The sequence below is a fragment of the Argopecten irradians genome, chromosome 6 (assembly GCF_041381155.1).
Source record: "Argopecten irradians isolate NY chromosome 6, Ai_NY, whole genome shotgun sequence".
NCBI classification, from domain to species: Eukaryota; Metazoa; Mollusca; class Bivalvia; order Pectinida; family Pectinidae; genus Argopecten; species Argopecten irradians.
In genome coordinates, this window is record NC_091139.1 from 33,646,669 (window position 1) to 33,668,405 (window position 21,737).

Here is a 21,737-nt window from a genome sequence, read left to right on the forward strand (position 1 = left end):
CACTTTCTCTCTTTGGACTAATTTAGGGTACAGTAACATTTTCTCTCTTTGGACTAATTTGGGGTACAGTAACACTTTCTCTCTTTGGACTAATTTAGGGTACAGTAACATTTTCTCTCTTTGAACTAATTTAGGGTACAGTAACACTTTCTCTCTTTGGACTAATTTAGGGTACAGTAACACTTTCTTTCTTTGGACTAATTTAGGGTACAGTAACAATTTCTCTCTTTGGACTTATTTAGGGTACAGTAACACTTTCTCTCTTTGGACTAATTTAGGGTACAGTAACAATTTCTCTCTTTGGACTAAGTCATTCACTGGAATTCTATGACATTGAGATGGGACAAGAAGCAACACAACAGGAACAGGATGGTTGTGGTAACTACTATCCGCCCCTTGACCCCACTTATGGTATTAAAGGAGAGGGAGATTATAAAGATATTATTGACAGTCCTACATAAGTACCTGTTGGGGCTTGTTGTATAGGAGTAGTAGGTACACTGTGGCCTTGTCCTTCTTCTAGCTGAGATAGATCTACCTGGGTGTCATCCATTCCTAGAGCTGAAATGATTATATATGCTCACATTATTATTATTCCTAGAGCTGAAATGATTATATATGCTCACATTATTATTATTCCTAGAGCTGAAATGATTATATATGCTCACATTATTATTATTCCTAGAGCTGAAATGATTATATATGCTCACATTATTATTATTCCTAGAGCTGAAATGATTATATATGCTCACATTATTATTATTCCTAGAGCTAAAATGATTATATATGCTCACATTATTATTATTCCTAGAGCTGAAATGATTATATATGCTCACATTATTATTATTTCTAGAGCTGAAATGATTATATATGCTCACATTATTATTATTCCTAGAGCTAAAATGATTATATATGCTCACATTACTAAAACATACTTAGAGCTCAAATGATTATATATATACCGGTACTTACATTATCCTTACATTATTATATTATGCCTAGAGGTGAAACGATTAAATCACAATACTAATACATATGTTACCAGTTAACATGTATTTAATAAAGTCATATCACTTTTATCTCTGCAATCAGAAATGAGAACAAATTCACCACATTTGTATAATGAAAATCCATGGCTCTAGCCAAAGAAGTGTGCTGCGTCAGCGGATTAACAGAGGCTGTAATTAACACTATGTACCAGCCACATTAACCTGCTCCTTTTAGACATAGAATCAATAAGTTTGATGTTTTGTGATAAAAGTCACTAACAGGATATCAACATAAGTGTCCGAAGGTAAGAGTATGTATAATAGTTTTGTACCTTCCTGTGACTCCAGCTGGCCGAGGTCATGGTGGGCCATAGCCTCTGTGTTACTGGTAAAGGTGAATCGTTGATGAGGGATCTGGGGCGAGCTGTAACATATAACCATACATATAGGTAAAACGTTGATGAGGGATCTGGGGCGAGCTGTAACATATAACCATACATATAGGTAAAACGTTGATGAGGGATCTGGGGCGAGCTGTAACATATAACCATACATATAGGTAAAACGTTGATGAGGGATCTGGGGCGAGCTGTAACATATAACCATACATATAGGTAAAACGTTGATAAGGGATCTGCGGCGAGCTGTAACATACAACCATACATATAGGTTAAACGTTGATAAGGGATCTGGGGCGAGCTGTAACATATAACCATACATAAAGGTAAAACGTTGATAAGGGATCTGGGGCGAGCTGTAACATATCACCATACATATAGGTAAAACGTTGATGAGGGATCTGGGGCGAGCTGTAACATATAACCATACATATAGGTAAAACGTTGATGAGGGATCTGGGGCGAGCTGTAACATACAACCATACATATAGGTAAAACGTTGATAAGGGATCTGGGGCGAGCTATAACATATAACCATACATATAGGTAAAACGTTGATGAGGGATCTGGGGCGAGCTGTAACATACAACCATACATATAGGTAAAACGTTGATGAGGGATCTGGGGCGAGCTGTAACATATAACCATACATGTAGGTATAACGTTGATGAGGGATCTGGGGCGAGCTGTAACATACAACCATACATATAGGTAAAACGTTGATAAGGGATCTGGGGCGAGCTGTAACATATAACCATACATAAAGGTAAAATGTTGATAAGGGATCTGGGGCGAGCTGTAACATATAACCATACATAAAGGTAAAACGTTGATAAGGGATCTGGGGCGAGCTGTAACATATAACCATACATAAAGGTAAAACGTTGATAAGGGATCTGGGGCGAGCTGTAACATACAACCATACATATAGGTAAAACGTTGATAAGGGATCTGGGGCGAGCTGTAACATATAACCATACATAAAGGTAAAACGTTGATAAGGGATCTGCGGCGAGCTGTAACATACAACCATACATATAGGACCATTTCATGTAATGTCTTAGAAAACAAGTTTTAAATGATTTACTGTCCAGAACACCCAATGAATATCATTCCAGGTCACATTACCCTAATCAAATAGCAAATAGACATTCAGAGGACATCCCAGACAGAAGTGTGAATCAGGATTGACTACTAGTATACCGAACCAAAATAAATCTGGTCCTCTCCAGTTACATTTGCTTACTTTTAGATATGGAAATTAAAGCTAAGAGAGATGTATAGTCTAGTTACCTGACGGCTTCCGCGAATCCTCCATCTCCCCTGTTGGGTACAAACAGTGTGGGCGTACTGGGTACAATACAGTCCTCACCGTCCTCAAACCCTCCAGTGTGGCCCTGTAAGTAAGGGATCACAGTAAATCACACAAGGTCTACCGTCTTCACAATCTGCTCATTATTGAGATTCACTAGAACACTAGAAATTGCCAAAGGTCATATGGAATATGGATGGGACAAGACTGACATGGGTATTAATATAAACCTCCGCTTCCATTTCATCATAAATTGTCAAAGTATCTTTTTCTTAAAACATGGCTGTGATGCCATCTATTGTTATAGCTTGAGGTATAGTCGGAGCAAAGTCTACTATTATCATATACTACTGTTGAATAGTTACCTTTTCCTGTGGAATAGTGTGAATTATTCCACAGGAAAAGGTAACTATTCCACAGTTGAAGGTAAATGTAAAGACTGGTGAAAATAGCTTAGCATGTAGTCAAAAGAGAGACTGATTAAAGATTAAACATGGTACTTGTCAAAGTAGCATGTAGTCAAAAGAGAGACTGATTAAATATTAAACATGGTACTTGTCAAAGTTGTTGTGATGTATTTGTAAACTTATTTAGGGTACAGTAATCATGAATTCCAATAGACAAAGAAAGCCCATCAGATAACAATTGTTTTCTCGATCATAGAATTGCGTCCCGAGAACTTACTGCGAGTACAAATGGTGCTAGTTGTGTGCGTGTACATGACACTTGTCTCTCTATGCCCTGGAATGGAAGTTGTGAGCGCTGTGTAATTGGGGTCTGTACGGAAGGAGCCACCACTTGTGGCACTGGTGGCATCTCTGGTTCCTGTGGCTCCATCTGGTTGTCATTATCTTCATCATCTAAATAGTTCAAACATTATAGCGATGAGAAATATGTATGAACTGTTTCTTTTTATAAGAGTACATAGACAATATGGAGGTTTTGAAACAGTAAAATGATGGCTATGGAGAACAATTAGTCTCACTTTGCAGTGTATTAGACATCATACACTCCCACAAAAATAGGATGTTGGAATCATAAAGTTTGTCTAGTATCTCAATTGAACATGGTGAATAACCTCTGAAAAGTTTCATTGATTTTTTTTTCCACATTTTGTTTATGTTCAGAAACAAAATTGCAATTTACTTTTAAAATTGAAGCAAAAAACAGTTTTGGACAAAGAAAACTAGGTTATAATATCTGCCAACAAATTACATTCTGAATCAGTGAATTTATCCAATAATTGAAATTTGTTCTTCATTCTCAAAGATGGTCAAACAAACATTGGTAGACTGTATAAAAACTACACTGACCTTTTAGTTGACTTTTGTACTGACCTACTATGACAACTTCATCGTCTCCCTCGTCCCCGGGGCCATGAATCTCCCCCTGCTGAGCCTCAGACTGGTAATCCTCCTCCCCAGCCTCGTCCTGTCCCTCCTGTAACCAATACATCTCAATTACACAAACAAGGTATAAACAGATATACTAATATATTACAACTTATTGTAGTGATGACCTCCTTTTGCATTTTCATGCCTTGAAGACTTGTTTACTATGATTCAATTTCACGATTAATCATTTAAACTATTATGGACTTGAACATTTTTTCTCGTCCATGACAGAAGGGAGATTAATTCTATATGTGATTTTGATACATGTTACTATAAGACTTCACATTTACCTCTTGGTAATCATCGTCTTGAATGGGGTCATCATCATCATCATCCTCATCTTCATCGTACTCTCCCATATCGTCATTGTATCCATCATTGTCATCATCTTCTTCATAATCCTCTGCTTCTTCGTCATCTTCTTCATCGCTCTCCACAACAATTACAGCATCATCATCGTCATCTTCCTCCTCCATCTCGTTCTTATCCTCAACCATTTGTGTCATTTCATCTTGACTTTGCTGTTATAATATAATTGTATAAACAATTAATGATCTGGTATTTCGTCCAGTGTATATTATGGTATAAACTCCTAAAAATTTATATTTAGAAAAAGATTCCTGGAATTTTGTCCAGTGTTTGTTATGGTATAAACTTTATATCCAAAAGTTGAATATGAACAGAAAATTAATGTTTTCTCAATGACATGTACATGTGTGTCCTTAAATCTTCAAAACATGTGAAATATCACAGATCTACAAAACCTATGCAAAACGGCAAACTTTAGGCTTAACCCTAAGCAAAGTCTGGCATCTTGGGATAAGGTTAATATTTTGCTGGAATAAAATTTGAGTGATACACATGTTGTTGCTATTTTTTCAAAATTTTAGATTTTTAGATAAACAATGACAAGTTAAAGACGCTGCACCGCTGACAAATGTTGATTTTATCTATCAAAAACAGAAGTAGACAACTTAGTATTTTACTTCAGTTATAAAAGTTAGTTATAAATACCATTACCACCATTGAAAAGTTTGAGCTTCTAATTTTACTTAAGATAAAAATAATTAATTGCATCTCCAAAAAATTCTGTGGCACTATGTCCTATATTGAATGCAGGACTGATTGTGCATGCACTGAAAGCAAAATAAATTCTTTTTTTTTTTGTGTTAATTGGACAAACATATAAACGACTAAGCAACTATTATTGTTAAAATGATGGGTATCATTTATGCTCTGTCGGCGGTGGAGCATCTTTAAATATGGACAGATGATAAAAGGATAGAAAGGCAGTTACATTGATAAATAAAGGACAAACATGATACATTGTCCTGATAGTACAAACCTGGGAGTCAAAACACACAGTAGCCTGGCTGTCATATGGTTGTTCTAGGGACGACTCAAAAATCTGTCAAAAAAAGAACAAAATTAACAAGAGAACATATAAATAGAACATATTATGTACATATAAATTATAAAAATTCAATCTGACTTCGTAGTCCTTTATCATAACATCCTTTCGAGCCCAATATGATGTTCCTAGGACTATTAAAAATATAGTTATTCAGAAGAAAGTGTTTGAAGATTTCAGCCTACTGTAAGCTAGCCTTCTTTCAAATGCAATTTACTTTCATGTAACTAAAATTTGCAATCAAAGTAAATTCACTGAAGTTTGTCTCAGTAAAAACATCCCTACTTTTCTAATACTAAATGGAAAATGTCATTGAATTTTCATTCCACGAAAATTAATCTTTACAACCTTGTTTTGAACCGAAATCGTGAAATTTAGAAGCAGACGAAAAATGTTGCAGTATTTAATAACTTTGACCTTGAATGAAGGTCTAGTATACTAACAGTAAAAATATGCGGACAGTTATGATAGTAATGTCTCACCTGTGTCTGTAGGGAGTCAGAGGGTCCCTCTGACCCCGTGACCTCAGGGTCCTGGGTAGACATGCCGCCCTGGTCAGGGATGGACATAGTGTTAGCATGCTCGTCTGTGACAGTAATAGATGGCAGAGCCTGTTGTTCCTGAACACAGAAATCAAACAATAAAATATTCAAATGATCCATAATAAAATACATCCATTTTTACATATTATAAAGAACTAAAATTAAATCATACTTTATAACCTGAATTTATACACAAGAACGGTAAAAATAACCCACTGTAGATGATGGGCGGATCTTGTTTAACGTAGAGTGAAAATAGAGTCATACTTACAGGTGATACTCTTGTTCTTTTAGTATCAGATTCCTCGTCATGTCTGAAAAATAAAACTTGATTTTTATAAAACCAAGACACCACAAGACAGTATTTATATCAGTTTGAATCTGACATTTTACATTACATGAAGTATCTTTGCCTACAAGAATTTATGAATATTTCCTATGTATTACACATAAACTAATAAATGGACTAGAATAAGGATTCCAATAAATTGACTCAGTAAATACTAGTCTTACCCCTCCATGTCATCCCGTGAACGTTTCAGCTGTGTGCTGGTCGACTGGCTGTCATACGATGTAGCTGATGTAGAAGGTTGTGGATCCACAGCGATAGTTTCTGGCTGGCTACTCACTATCTCTGTTTCTGTAACAGTGGCTTGTTCTGTAAAACAAACATTACAAGTCAGGGGTTATTTAGTTGGTAAAACCAAAGTAAGTAAAAGACATGAATGACAGCTTATAGTATCTTAATCAAAGCAGGGAATTCCATCTTTAGCACCTTACTACATGGACCATATCTTTATTAGCTAAAGCTTTCCTTCTGCAGAGTCAGTTTCCACCTGAGGTTTGACCCTCCGATGTCCTGAGAGATATCATAACTTACCTGTCAGGGTTGGGGTCAATTACATTGCAATGTAATTAATTACAATTACAATTACTTGGTCAAAACTCAATTACAATTACAATTACAATTACTCAGTTTTGTAAATGTAATTAATTACAATTACAATTACATTCAAAAAGTAATTAATTACAATTACACATTACATTTTCTTAATATGTTTTTTATATGTTTATACCAAGGATTTATAAGTGAGATATACATCCTTGCATATATACACATTTGTATAATCTTGCACTTTAGCAGTTATACAGATATAATAAGTCGATATCAGTAAATTCTGATAGAACATATGTTCACTTCACATAAACTGCAAGTTACAATTGAGTATTGGTAGGGTGTATTTGTTTTAAATGTAGATTTTTATTGGACCTAGCAGTAATATTGTCAAATGCGTCAGCTTTATGTACCAGGTATTAATATTTTTTATTGCATTTTATCATCATTAGCATCTCAAAATCATCATCAGACAGTCTGTATCTGTCTGGTCGGAATACTTTGCCAGCAATTAACACTAACACTGGTAACCCAAAATGTGTTAATCTTGCCGAAACTTGTTAGAATAACGGCAGAATACTTAATTTTTAACAAGTTTCGGCAGGATTAACATATGTGCTTTTTTATTCAGTATTAACCCTTTATATTAAGACTTTTCCTCAGAATTCCAATTCGATCAATAAAATTAAGTATTTCTGCCGTAAAATTAAGTATTTTTCTGTCCGCCGTGGATCGTGACGGCTGACGGCCGAATAACAGAGGGTATCAGTCACAATATACCCAACTTCGTTACGTGCACGGCTATTTATTGCTACATTGTCGGAGGTTGGGAATCGACAAACTTTTCCGATGCGACGGTGAAATTAACAGATTCGGCGATAGAATTAAGAGTTTCTGCGTTTATATTCAGTGTTTCTGCGTTTATATTCAATGTTTCTGCGCTAATATTAACACATTTCGTCGCTTACATCGAGCGGGCGCGCCGAGCCGTGACGGTCGAGCACACGGCTTACACAGGTAAACTTTACCTTGTGAAACGAGACTTACAATACGTACAGCCGATTGTACCTGTAAAATAATTATGTTTACAATTCTCTTTTCCCTTTAAAAATACATATATCCTCATTATCCTATTCTCCTATCTTTTGTTGTTTTCTTTCCCGCGTCTCGTCATTTGAGCTATGCATTTTGCACCTTTTTTCGGAAGAGTTCCGATACGAGCGGTAACAAATGAATAACTGTCTAGGTTATGTGTAAAATATGTGTATATACACGGGGATTAACTATGACAAACAAATTATGTGTTTGATTATGTGCAATTACATGTATGTATATTCTTCTCACAAATTTGAATTGTTGACGATATTAAAGATAGTTTTTTTCATTATGATCATCATTTTTTTCATGATCTTTCATTAAAAATATTTTTGATGAATCTGGTCAGTCAAATATCTTCCTCAATGAAATACAAATAATTAATAGTTTTTATAAAAGTTTTATGAAACAGCGCCTTCAAGATCAGTTCACACAAAAATGGGTCTCAGATGTGGAAAATTCCTCAAGAGGGCAAACTTATCTAATATATAAAAAAAAATTTGGATTTGAAAAGTATCTTATAAAATTATCGGAAATGTATATATAACTAAATTCCGTACATCAAATTTAAAAATTCCAATTGAGACTGGAAGATGGTGTAATGTTGAGAAACGTGAAAGAGTATGCCATTTATGCAATGAAAATATCGGGGATGAATTTCACTATCTTTTTGTATGTAAACACGAAGAAATAAAAAATATACGTATTAAATATATCCCACAGCATTATTATAGTAATCCCAGTCTTCATAAAATGGGTGGCCTTATAGGTATTTGTAATATCCAATTATTGAAGAAGGTGTCTCTATTCATTAAAAAAATGATGGTATTTTTGTAGATGTGAATAAAAGCTATGATAGTAGTACGGTATAAGTATTAATTTCCAAATTAATTGTCCATATTTTAGTAATTGGTAATGATATATATTGTCCATCCTGCCACGTGCAGTTAAAAATGTAACTTGTATTTTTATAATCCATGTAACACATTTAAATGTGTCTGGGAGACTATAATAAAAATTTTGAAAGATATTTTGCTGTTGCCTTTAATTGTAAAATGCTGATTAAGTGTTATACATAATGATCTGCTTTTCAGGTTTGCTGAATTGATTTGATATACATAAAACGACTGATATCATATTCTGGTAATATTTGCTGTACTCTGTTGCATGTAATTCCAGTATTTATTTATTTCTGCGTTTATATTCAATGTTTCTCCGTTTATATTCAATGTTTCTGCGTTTATATCAACACATTTCGTCGCTTACATCGAGCGGGCGCGCCGAGCCGTGACGCAAGGTAAGCCTAGTACTATACATGTATACAGCATATATACGTATACGTTAGATCTACAGTTTGAGTTTTTCGAGTAAATGGTTATTCTAGCTTTATGATGTAGATATTTTCAGTTTCAAATCATTCCATTTACACCACTTCAAAAATTCAAACAAGCATATATTTAACTTTAGATTAGATAATCAGTCCAATTTGATAGCGATATCAAAATGATGTTCGGATCAGTCTGGACTGAGATTTAGATAGCATATGATGTAAATTTCAGTGTAATAAATAAAAGTATAATGTAACACTATCTTTTTACTAGTAAAATCCCAAAATTTAGCATGAATATATCTAGAATCCGTGTTTTTATTTCATTCAAACTTCTGCTATAATGATATGATGCAAACACGGCACCGTTTTTGAGTAAATGTGATATTGGAGTTACAGTACCGAACTTATACCGAAAATAATATGTATATCTATATTGTTGCCTTTGAAACTTTATCCATAACGTTTACTAAAAAGCAGAAATACATCAATGGTATTTCTGATATATGTTCCTTTATTACAGTTTAAGTGTAGATTTAAATTCATTATTTCAAAATTATACTAAAATCCTTAATAGTATATTCATTGTCGACCGTTTTGTATATCATACCGAGATTTAATAGTATGATATATGAACATTTATCGTATAATCCAAAAAGTAACCACATACAGTGTTCAAATGAAAATTGAAATTATTCGTATACAGGCGTTAAAAAATAGATATAATATCTTGTATCTTTTTTAAAAATATACTAAGTGATCTTTAAATAAGTATATTTAGTGTGATAATGTTGTAACCCTTCTTGTATGACTATACATGTACATTAAGATTCGAAACGGTGAAAATACATGCTTAGAATTTTTACTAATACCTTAAAATTACTGGAGATTGCTATATGCCACGATTCCGTAATTACAGTCTAGACTGGAATAATTTTTAAGGTTAAACCTTTAGTTGAACTAGTTCTTAGAACCATTTTTGTTTCTGAATAAGTCACCTTCCATTTTTGTTTTACCTGTGTACGACATATATATATGTAATATATATTCCTAGGTATGATCAGGTATATTTTATTTCCATTTGCTTTTACATCTTCATTCTAAAAATGGAGGTGACAATAAAAAAAAACCTTTAGCATAGATGTACGGGGTTTCCATAATTCAAATCACAATCCAATTAACGGATGTCCTAACCTGATTGACAGTAAGACAATAGCAAATACCCGATATAGTCCACCGAATAGCAAATTGCCCGCGGCCAGGTAATTACAGGTGAGTTCGATGAATGGCGTTGTGTACAGGTAAATAACATCCTGGTCAAGGTATTACATAACCATCAAACCAAAGGCATGGCTAATTATATATCTATAATGTCGGTGTATCTACTAGTATATCGATTAAAAATTGAAAGCGACCGCACGGTCTGAAAAAATAGTTTGTTTTGCTTAATATGAATATTTAGATCTTTTATAATATCGAAAGTAAATTCTTTCTACCACATGTTGAAACGTTTTACGGTATTGTAATAAATGTATCTCGATTTATTCGGTTAGCAACACACAACACAATGTTTGTAATGATAAATCATCGGTGTGTACGTATGTCAAGCATCATATCCTTGATGCTTTAATCAAGAATTTCTTCAATTGTTACGTAAAATTTCATTCTACAGTCACAAACTTTGCAATTCACAATGTATCAAAGATACAGATTACAGGAAAATATTATTTAATTAAAGCGAATTCGTTGCTGAACTCCTCGACAAAAAATCGGAAACTTTTATTTCTGTGTGGATTTTCTTTTATAATTACACGAAGATACCTGCTATTAGAGCATAAATTAGAGTATATTCGAGACAAAGTTATTGTACGATTAACTTCACTCAAAAGTAATCATAAAAAAAAATCTTTGATCGGCTTTTCCTGTGACCGTCGATGTAAGTGATAGCACATCAGTTTAAAGTACAGCAATAAGCCACGGACTATTGTGACGTCACACGGTTTAGGGCTAGAAAATATGCATAATCGGGCGGTCAGAAAATTTGACCTCGATATCGGCGGTTTACAGGTTATTCCGGTCGCGCGCGGCACGGAGAGGTTTCTACACGGTCTAATAAAGCCATTTCCAGCATAAACTAAAAAATTATCATTTTTGACTACACAAATCCTTTAAATATATCACGGAATTATAAATGCTTATAAATCCTTGTATATATGTAATCGTGTTCCGTATTTTATTAACACTTTTTGAACTTGATTTAGGCCTAATAGTTATCGGACTAACGCACCATTTTATCATAATAAAAATGTAAATGTGTACAGATTACCGAGTACCCGGATGTACTGTTACATGAATCTCCTAAAAGTGCTGACTTGCAATATGGCGTGTGTGTCAATGATTATATATATATAAAGTCAAGTGAATGTATTATATATGCCAATTCATAAATACTTGGTACTGAAACCACCCCATTTTGTATCCCAACATCGTCAAAAGTATCATCAAGGATTTATAAGTGAGAACTGTCTCTTTACCCTACTAAACACCACGCGTAACGCTAGACCAAGGACGTATATGAGTCTCACTTATAAATCCTTGGCTAGACGAACTTGGAAATCGAGTCCAACGAAACACCAATGTAAAGTTAATAAAATTTCACAACGTTTAGTACTTGCTTTAAGGACGGAAGATTTAGAAGATATGTCTTAAATTTTTGTTAAAAAAAACAACTCATGAAATGACGCTTCAGAAAGTAAGACGGTAACCCTCGCACCCACAAGCTACATCAAAGGCTGCGCCGGCGGATATTAACGGAAAATCAGTCGTCGCCCAACGTCACGGTCAGTACACAAACGCAAAAGCTCCTACGTCGTACTTGCCCAAAACCCAGCGTGACTTTTTCACCTCACATACGTCCTTGGTATCATCAAGGATGTATTTTAGACAAAAATCCTTAGTATCATAATCATCTTATTATAAGCGACCGCGGTGTGAAAAAGTGCTCACAGAAATTAGACATACACTACATATGAAACTATATATACTATGGTCTCATTAAATTATTAGGTAGCTGTATGACTGTGTTTCTGGTGTTAAAAATCATACACATATGATCGCATTGAAAAAGTGTATACAACTATCGTCGGCCATTTTTCTCACTTCGAGCTCCCCAAAATGCATACGCATCCCCTTCGTAACCCCGCAGGGTACCGCTAGCTAGCTCCTACTCGTGGTGTCAGGATGGCCCCAAGCAATATAGCTAAATTTGTCCACGGCGTCCGTTATCTGTGGAGTTAATTAGTCGGATGACACGTGTGCGGTACACAGTACACCTGAGAGGTGTATCTATAGCGAAGTAAATGTACAGGTAATATAATTCACCTGACAGAGAGAGAAGAACATATACTGGCAATAAGTTTTTTTTTGTAAAGTTCATTCTTTGTAAACCCCCATTAAAGTGTACTGGGTTAAAAAGGGTCTTCCCGAACTTCACTGACAATCTAGTCTCTGTCTTTCGTTGATTAGCATTTTGAGTATATAATTTTTAACAAATGTATAGCACAGTGATCGTTCATATGATATTTTATGTTTATCATAGTGACGTTGTGTATCGATTACGTCACGCACTAAATATAGCCTTGAAAAAATTGCTAGCCGTTGGTCGGTTTGTATTGACACAATATTCCATGTAAATGTGTATTTTATGGTCTAATAAATAACATGCCAGCTATAACTCCCAGTAACTGGGTTTCGAAAGGTGTGCTCTTAAACTGTAAATTGTATGAAAATTCTGTTATTATGTGACCTTCTTATTAGTGCTTTATTCGATTCTTGCCATGACGGTTCATCAGGATATCTATTCAAACCAATATTATTTTCACTTTTGTGTCTCATTTTTAGAAATAAGATATGATGATTAATACAGACACCGGTATATCCCGATGTCATTTCCTATAACGAGTTGTACATAGATCTAACAAATATCCCCAGCTAACCAGTTGCTTTTAAAGACGTTTTTAATATTGCCCAGTGATAGTAATATTAGGAAAAAACCCTTTTAAAGATATTTTTAGGTGTAACGACGTCACGAGTATAAAAATGCATACTGAATCAGAAACGTATAAAAAATTAATGTATGTCGTTAAGTTTCAGATTCAATAAGTTAATCGACAAAGAAATAATGATTTTAAAAAATTCGTTGAAACCTCACTACCATTATGTGTAAACTGGAATATGAAGAAATGTACACGTTTTATCATTTAACCAATCGATGAATACAGCTCCCTATACTACTCTCCTTATGGTCGTATCCAGAGTACCTCTCTTTGACGACACAAAAGAAATCATACATGACCAAGCTAAGTTCGCTTCGTTGTAATAACATAGGCCTGGGCATGGCCTCGTAATTAGGGTAGTAGTAAAATCCTTTACCATAACACTGACTAATTAGCAAAGACATGAATGGTCAATTAACATTAAAAATGAACTAGCAAAAATTGGATTAGCATACCTCTGGAATGATAGATACGTAGACTGTTATACATTTAATATTATTGAAAATAGAATTAATGAGGTATATAGACAAGAGGTTATCAACAATATAAGTAATACATCACGAGGTATACTGTATAAACATTTATATGATAATTTTTGTTTACAATTTTATTTAAGAAAGCCTATTGACACTGTATATAAAAAATGTTTAACCAAAATAAGAATTTCGGCACACAATCTGAATATTGAAAAGGGTAGAAAACAAAATATGCCACGAGAGAATAGATTGTGTACATGTTGTGATTTAAATGAACTTGAAGATGAATATCACTTTCTATTACAATGTCCATTTTATGTTGATTTACGCCAAAAGTATATTAAGAAATATTATTACAGAAGACCAAGTGTTTTTAAATTAGTTAAATTATTAAGCGTTAACAACGTTAAAGAATTACAAAATACTGGTAAATTTATTCATTTTGCTATTAAGAAAAGGTCAGAAAAGTTAAAAAGTTGAGACATTTGGCTGGAAATTTATTATCTATTATATGAATCACTCTCCATCTCATTTGTTATATCAATTGTATATTTTACATGATGTAATTTGTACTTATGGACCGTAAGGTCCACGGAATAAAATGAATTGAAAAGAGAATTGTAAACATAATTGTTTTTCAGGTACAATCGGCTGGCGGCTGTACGTACTGTAAGTCTCGTTTCACAAGGTAAAGTTTACCCGTGTAAGCCGTGTGCTCGGCCGTCACGGCTCGGCGCGCCCGCTCGATGTAATTAATCTACGAAATGTGTTAATATTAGCGCAGAAACATTGAATATAAACGCAGAAACATTGAATATAAACGCAGAAATAAATAAATACTGGAATTACGTGCCACAAAGTACATCAAATATTACCAGAATATGATATCGGTCGTTTAATGTATATCAAATCAATTCAGCAAACCTGAAAAGCAGATCATTATGTATAACACTTAATCAGCATTTTACAATTAAAGGCAACAGCAAAATATCTTTCAAAACGTCTGTAAATAACAAATATTTATTTATTTTATGGAAAACGATCTTATTTAAATATCGTCAACAATTCAAATTTGTGAGAAGAATATACATACATGTAATTGCACATAATCAAACACATAATTTGTTTGTCATAGTGAATCCCCGTGTATATACACATATATTTTACACATAACCTAGACAGTAATTCATTTGTTACCGCTCGTATCGGAACTCTTCCGAAAAAAGGTGCAAAATGCATAGCTCAAATGACGAGACGCGGGAAAGAAAACATCAAAAGATAGGAGAATAGGATAATGAGGATATATGTATTTTAAAGGGGAAAAGAGAATTGTAAACATAATTATTTTACAGGTACAATCGGCTGGCAGCTGTACGTACTGTAAGTCTCGTTTCACAAGGTAAAGTTTACCTGTGTAAGCCGTGTGCTCGGCCGTCACGGCTCGGCGCGCCCGCTCGATGTAAGCGACGAAATGTGTTAATATTAGCGCAGAAACATTGAATATAAACGCAGAAACATTGAATATAAACGCAGAAACTCTTAATTCTATCGCCGAATCTGTTAATTTCACCGTCGCATCGGAAAAGTTTGTCGATTCCCAACCTCCGACAATGTAGCAATAAATAGCCGTGCACGTAACGAAGTTGGGTAATTGTGACTGATACCCTCTGTTATTCGGCCGTCAGCCGTCACGATCCACGGCGGACAGAAAAAATACTTAATTTTACGGCAGAAATACTTAATTTTATTGATCGAATTGGAATTCTGAGGAAAAGTCTTAATATAAAGGGTTAATACTGAATAAAAAAGCACATATGTTAATCCTGCCGAAACTTGTTAAAAATTAAGTATTCTGCCGTTATTCTAACAAGTTTCGGCAAGATTAACACATTTTGGGTTACCAGTGTAAACAATCTCTCTACTGGAGCTGAAGTGGCTGGTATAGCTAAGTAGTTGCTAGCTAAAAAAGACGAATTTAGAAATTTGCAAGAATAATCTTTCCAGAACTTTAATGGGTCACAATATTTCTCTGCAATCTTCACTAAAGTCTTCTGTTAAAATTTTCTTGGCAGGGGCAGTGAAGACAAATCTGAGCTATCATCTATATTTTTGCCTTCATTAGATTTGCTAATTAGGTGATCAACAGGTGTTATATAAGCAAGACCTTTGTGAGTTGTAATCACAGGCTTTGTGTTCACAACTTCACACCTCACACCTAGCTTGTATATTGCTTGAGGGGTAAACTACAGGTAAAACAGGTCTCACATATGTTACCTGTTTAAATTTCTACATAGCCAAATAAATGTCATACATTCATTAATCTTGGTAATTATTTAGACATTAGTAAATATATAAATGTAATTGAAAAGTAATTGAAATGTAATTGTTAATTACACATTTTTATAATGTAATAAATTACAATTACAATTACATGTAATTGAAATATTTCTTAATTACAAATTACTTTCAATTACTTGAAAAAATGTAATTAATTGCAATTAATTACAATTACATTTTTAATTACCCCAACCCTGTTACCTGTACCAGTTTCAACCTGAGGTTTGACCCTCCGATGTCCTGAGAGATATCATGACTTACCTGTACCATTTTCTACCCAAGGTTTGACCCTCTGATGTCCTGAGAGATACCGTATTCGACCCAATAAGCGCCCATGTCCCTATAAGCGCCCCTCCCCCTTTTTGAGGCCCCAATTTCAATTGCCTATGCATAAATAAGAACCAAAATTACATAAGACGGTATAGATTTGCAAAAATTTTGACTTATTAGCACCTTTTCATTTTTATCTGTTTTTTTAAGCACCCTGGGTGCTTTTTGGGTCGAATACGGTATCATGATTTATCTGTACCAGTTTCTACCTGAGGCTTACCCTCTGATATCCTGAGAGATATCATGACTTACCTGTACCAGTTTCCACCTGAGGTCTGACCCTCTGATGTTCTGAGAGATATCATGACTTACCTGTACCCGTTTCTACCAGAGGTCTGACCCTCTGATGTCCTGAGAGATATCATGACTTACCTGTACCCGTTTCTATCTGAGGTTTGACCCTCTGATGTCCTGAGAGATATCATGACTTACCTGTACCAGTTTCCACCTGAGGTCTGACCCTCTGATGTTCTGAGAGATATCATGACTTACCTGTACCAGTTTCTATCTGAGGTTTGACCCTCTGATGTCCTGAGAGATATCATGACTTACCTGTACCAGTTTCCACCTGAGGTTTGACCCTCTGATGTCCTGAGAGATATCATGACTTACCTGTACCAGTTTCTACCTGAGGTTTGACCCTCCGATGTCCTGAGAGATATTATGACTTACCTGTGCCAGTTTCCACCTGAGGTTTGACCCTCCACCTGAGGTTTGACCCTCTGATGTCTTGAAAGATGTACCAGTTTCCACCTGAGGTCTTACCCTCTGATTTCCTGAAAGATACCATGACTTACCTGAACCAGTTTCCACCTGAGGTCTGACCCTCTGGTGTCCTGAGAGATATCATGACTTACCTGTACCAGTTTCCACCTGTGGGGTGACCCGCTGTACATGTTGAGTGGGGCGGGCCAGGGCAGGAGACAGTTGAGACACTTGGGAGCTCTCTGTTGGAACAAAAAGGACAAGGTTATCATCAGCAATCATATACTTTAAACATACTTATTTTAATGCAATGTGAAAAAACTGTGGATTTAAATTGATTATCACTGACATGTTAACGCAATTCATTGATTCAATATCAGACATAACCTTTTACATATCTTACCGCTGTACATGGATAACACCTCACTGACAGCACGAAATGATAAACTACTGCTAAAATAAGTGTGTTTACAGTTATTCTGTTTTAATGAGTGCAAAAATATCTCTGATATAATCATGTAATACACATATAGCTAAACAAGAATTCAAAATTTTACTAGTGTCTTACTTTGGAAAAAATCAATCATTCAATATAAAATAATACCATTTATACACTTAACGCTGAACCTACCTTGATTTTCCTGCACTGATACAGTGGTTGGCATGACAGTAGCCGTTGGTGTAGGACCACTACTTGGTGCCACTGTTGTCGGGGCGATGGCCATCGGTCTTATACTGGCTGTGGCTTTGGTGGCAGCAGACTGTGGCTGTATCTGAGCAGGTTGTGTTCGTGGTGTGACAGGTACGGGGGAAGCCATGGGCCGGATGTTAGCCGTCTTTGGTGCCTCAGAGGTAGGCGCACTAAAGAGAAAGACTCTGATTAACTAAATGAAATCAAAATTTATTAGATTACTTTAAACTTTGCTGTTTTCTCTTTGATACATATCCATGGGTAGAAATGTTCACAGATGATTTTTTTCTGTCTATTTCAATTTCAAGTTTTCATTTAAATCATCTCCCACTATTACTACTTAGGTCCTCAACTTTATTGATGGATCCTTAAAGGACAAAACATCTCTATGGTGGTGTCTAATTTAATAACATCTTGTGCCTCTTTTGTACAATTCTATCATTGATCTGCTATCACTAAATTGTTTTCAATCTCATAATTTCTTATGAATATATAAAATAGCTTTCAGTCTTACATGATGTAGACAAAACAGAATCTTGTCACCAATGAGATGACTTACCTGACACACTCCACTGAGATTTCTCTACTTACCTGACACGCTCCACTGTGACCGCGGCCGACGGCCTGGCTACTTGAGGCTGTGGTGGTACAGATTTAGTCTGCTGAGACTCCATCTGTTTCAGTAGTTGTTGTATCTGTCAAATAATAAATGATAAATGTACAAGTACCATACTCAAAAGATACTACAGCATTACTTCATAATAACAAAATTCCACAGCAGTTAACACAGCCACTCTCAAATGTTTTAATCGACTGGAACATTTAATGTTACATGTACTTACTTTGTTTTGCAATTCAGCATTTTCTTCCTGTGCCCGCTGTATGACCGACTGAAGCTCTGACTCTTTCATTGCTTTCATTTCTGACAGTTCGTTCTCCATTTTGGTGAGTTTTTCCTCCATTTCTGAGCGTACTGCTAACACTCTCTGTTCTACATCACCTGAGAGTTTGAAATCAAGCTTCAAAGTCACCAACAAGTTTGAAAACAAAATTCAACATCATGAAAGAGTTTAAAAAATTAATGTTCCATATCAACAATGAATTTGAAAATAAACTTCATTTAACCATTGAGTTTGAAATCAAATTTTAATATCATAAATGATATTGAGATCAAATCTTGAATTAACCATAGATATGATATCAAACTTCTACTACATAAAAAATTTAAGAGATCATAGTGGAACATCATCCAAGTGTCACAGCCATCAATTTCTGTTCTATCCATCCTGTAGTTTGAAATAAAAGTTTTCAACACACACAAAATGTTTCAACAAGCAATAACTACCTTTTAATCTTTCTGATGCTGACATTTTCTGTTTTTCAGCTGCTGACAGTTTCTGTTTGAGATCGTTCACTTCCGCTGTAACTTTTTCTATATGTTCATTTTGTGAACCAATCTTTTTCTTTGCTGCTTGTAAGACATTTCGTGACTGGTTTAGTTTCTTTTCATACTCCACATTTTCTTCCTTGACTTTAGTTGTCTCCTCTTGACTTTGTGTCAGCTCCTAAAACATACATGGTTTGGTTTCTGTACACTGATGAAAGATGTCATGGTTTCCAAGGTTATCAGAAGTGACAGGGTAAAATGCTACCATGGTAAAAAATTAATGTAAAGAATACAAAATTACCTTAGAAAAACTAAGGGGGTAGTTACAAACTAACCACAGATATCGAGATTGCAAGAAACATCATAAGAGACGCAAACACCTGTTTGGAAGCCATTTTCATTCATAGATTAGTATTTTTCCTTCAAATGAGTTGAAATACATCATCTCTTTTCTCAAAGTTTCCTAAACCACATAGAAAAAAGTTTGATGGACATACTTTTGACCAATCAAAGGCTCTCACAGTCATATTGGTGCTTGCACCCTAATTTGTTACAGGTGCGTGACAGGACTTCCTACATTATATATTTGATCTCAAAAAAGAGTGACCCAGACCTGTTGAAGTTTTGAGGACTGTTCCTTTGTTGTATTGGCCTCGTTTGCCGTCTGCTCTAACTTCTGTTTTAACTCGTCTCTCTCCTTCTCTATGGCTGTGAGCTTCTCCTGGACAGGTGCCACAGCCTGTTCAATGGCCTCGGTACTGGGGGGAGCTGGTTCCTGATTCTTGGCCGCCTGCTGGGCCTGGAAGTCATCAAACTCCTTACGTACCGCCTCTGCCTGCTCCTTGTATTTACGTCCGATTTTCTTCAGCTGTAAACACACAAACAATTCAACATAGAGAAGCTCTATATATCTTTATTGATCTATCAGTATTTCAAAAAAATAATAAAAATTTTTCGAACAAATTCAAAAAGAATATATCAATCACTATATTTCCCATGATATATAATGTTTTATATCAATTTTAAAAGAGAGTCAATAGAAAATTAAAATCCGTCCCATTTTGTGAAAATAGAAATTCATAACTGCCATATGGAATTATTTCTTGAAAGACTTTTTGGACATTTAAATATCTACAACTGATATGGCTGCAAAGGTAAGACTGCGAAATAATGAACTCGCAGAATCAAACACCACGAAAAAAGTTTCAGATCTTAAAATGGCCATCACACTGAAGCCTGTTACCTGGTTGATAGTCTTTGTTTTCTCCTCAATATCATTGTCCTTTGCTTCTGATTCAGTCACTTTAGCTGTCACTTCCTTCCTGTTTTGAAAAAGGAAAAAAGTTTATGCTTAAATTGAAAATTCAATATCAAACATTAAAACAAAGATAAAGATGGTGTAGATTGTGGCAATAATGAACACAGATATTGATAAAACCATCTGGAACGGTTTGAATGGAAATAGAAATAAAATACAACTGGTTCAACTGTTTGTTAAGTAATAATAAAACAATTTAAAAATCACCAGATCCATCTTTAACTCATAAACGAACAACTAGGTCCAACCAGTCAAACCTTATCATCTAAAAAACAGCCCAGGTTTTATTCTAACAATGCTCTGTATAATACAAAGAGGCATAAAACTATACACTGTATTTTATGCATTCAAACGGCATGATCCATTTATAATCTATTATTATACATATCTATTTATATTCCTCCATATGTGATAATCATTGAAATCATATAGAACACATATACTCACTGGAATTTCTCTGTTTCCTGCTTGCTTGCATTCAGTTCTCTCCTATAAATACAACAAAAAAGGAAATATGAGCTGAAACCTATACATTCTACAGTAAGAAACATGTAAAATTCTACAGTATTTGGAAGTATAAGGATGCATTGTATCAGACCATAAAATGTCAGTGCTATGGAAAATCTATCTTGGCAGAAAGGGAGGTTCAAGATTTTAAAATGTAAAAAAAAAATATTTCGTGAAATATTAAGTTACTTACTGCAGTTTTTCTATTTCTTGCTTGCTGGTATTCGATTCTCTCCTAAAACATAAAAACACACTCTTTTTCACATGCTACAATATTGACATTTTTTTGTGCAAGTGATTCAATCATCTTTTGGTTTTATTTTGAATGTTTGTGATTTCTATGTTACAAAATTTCAAATAACATCTTAAATTATGATATATTCTTGAGTTTGAAAATACCTGGTTAATTATGAGGATATGGGGTAATGGAAAACTGTAAATAAAGACTTGTACCCAAAACCTTAGCATAAAAGTTAGGCGGTCAGTATTCAGCAAGCCTCATGCTGTCAATCCAAACTCTAACACTGACGGTTTATCAGGTTTAGGTTTTAATTCAGTTTTACATCAT

At 34.8% G+C, this 21,737-nt stretch overlaps 1 protein-coding gene across 1 annotated transcript in view; it reads right to left on the reverse strand.

The window, feature by feature from the left end:
- The window catches only part of LOC138325685 (nucleoprotein TPR-like), a 64,649-nt gene that overhangs the window by 6,640 nt on the left and 36,272 nt on the right, over positions 1-21,737 (reverse strand). Inside the window, 19 exon segments of the mRNA XM_069271505.1 lie at positions 466-561; positions 1,322-1,413; positions 2,681-2,784; positions 3,384-3,559; positions 4,037-4,139; positions 4,384-4,614; positions 5,439-5,501; positions 5,987-6,124; positions 6,318-6,360; positions 6,560-6,704; positions 17,419-17,508; positions 17,898-18,127; positions 18,549-18,652; positions 18,800-18,957; positions 19,303-19,522; positions 19,958-20,212; positions 20,588-20,666; positions 21,110-21,151; positions 21,363-21,404. Of these exon segments, the coding sequence (XP_069127606.1) occupies positions 466-561; positions 1,322-1,413; positions 2,681-2,784; positions 3,384-3,559; positions 4,037-4,139; positions 4,384-4,614; positions 5,439-5,501; positions 5,987-6,124; positions 6,318-6,360; positions 6,560-6,704; positions 17,419-17,508; positions 17,898-18,127; positions 18,549-18,652; positions 18,800-18,957; positions 19,303-19,522; positions 19,958-20,212; positions 20,588-20,666; positions 21,110-21,151; positions 21,363-21,404 (2,411 nt within the window).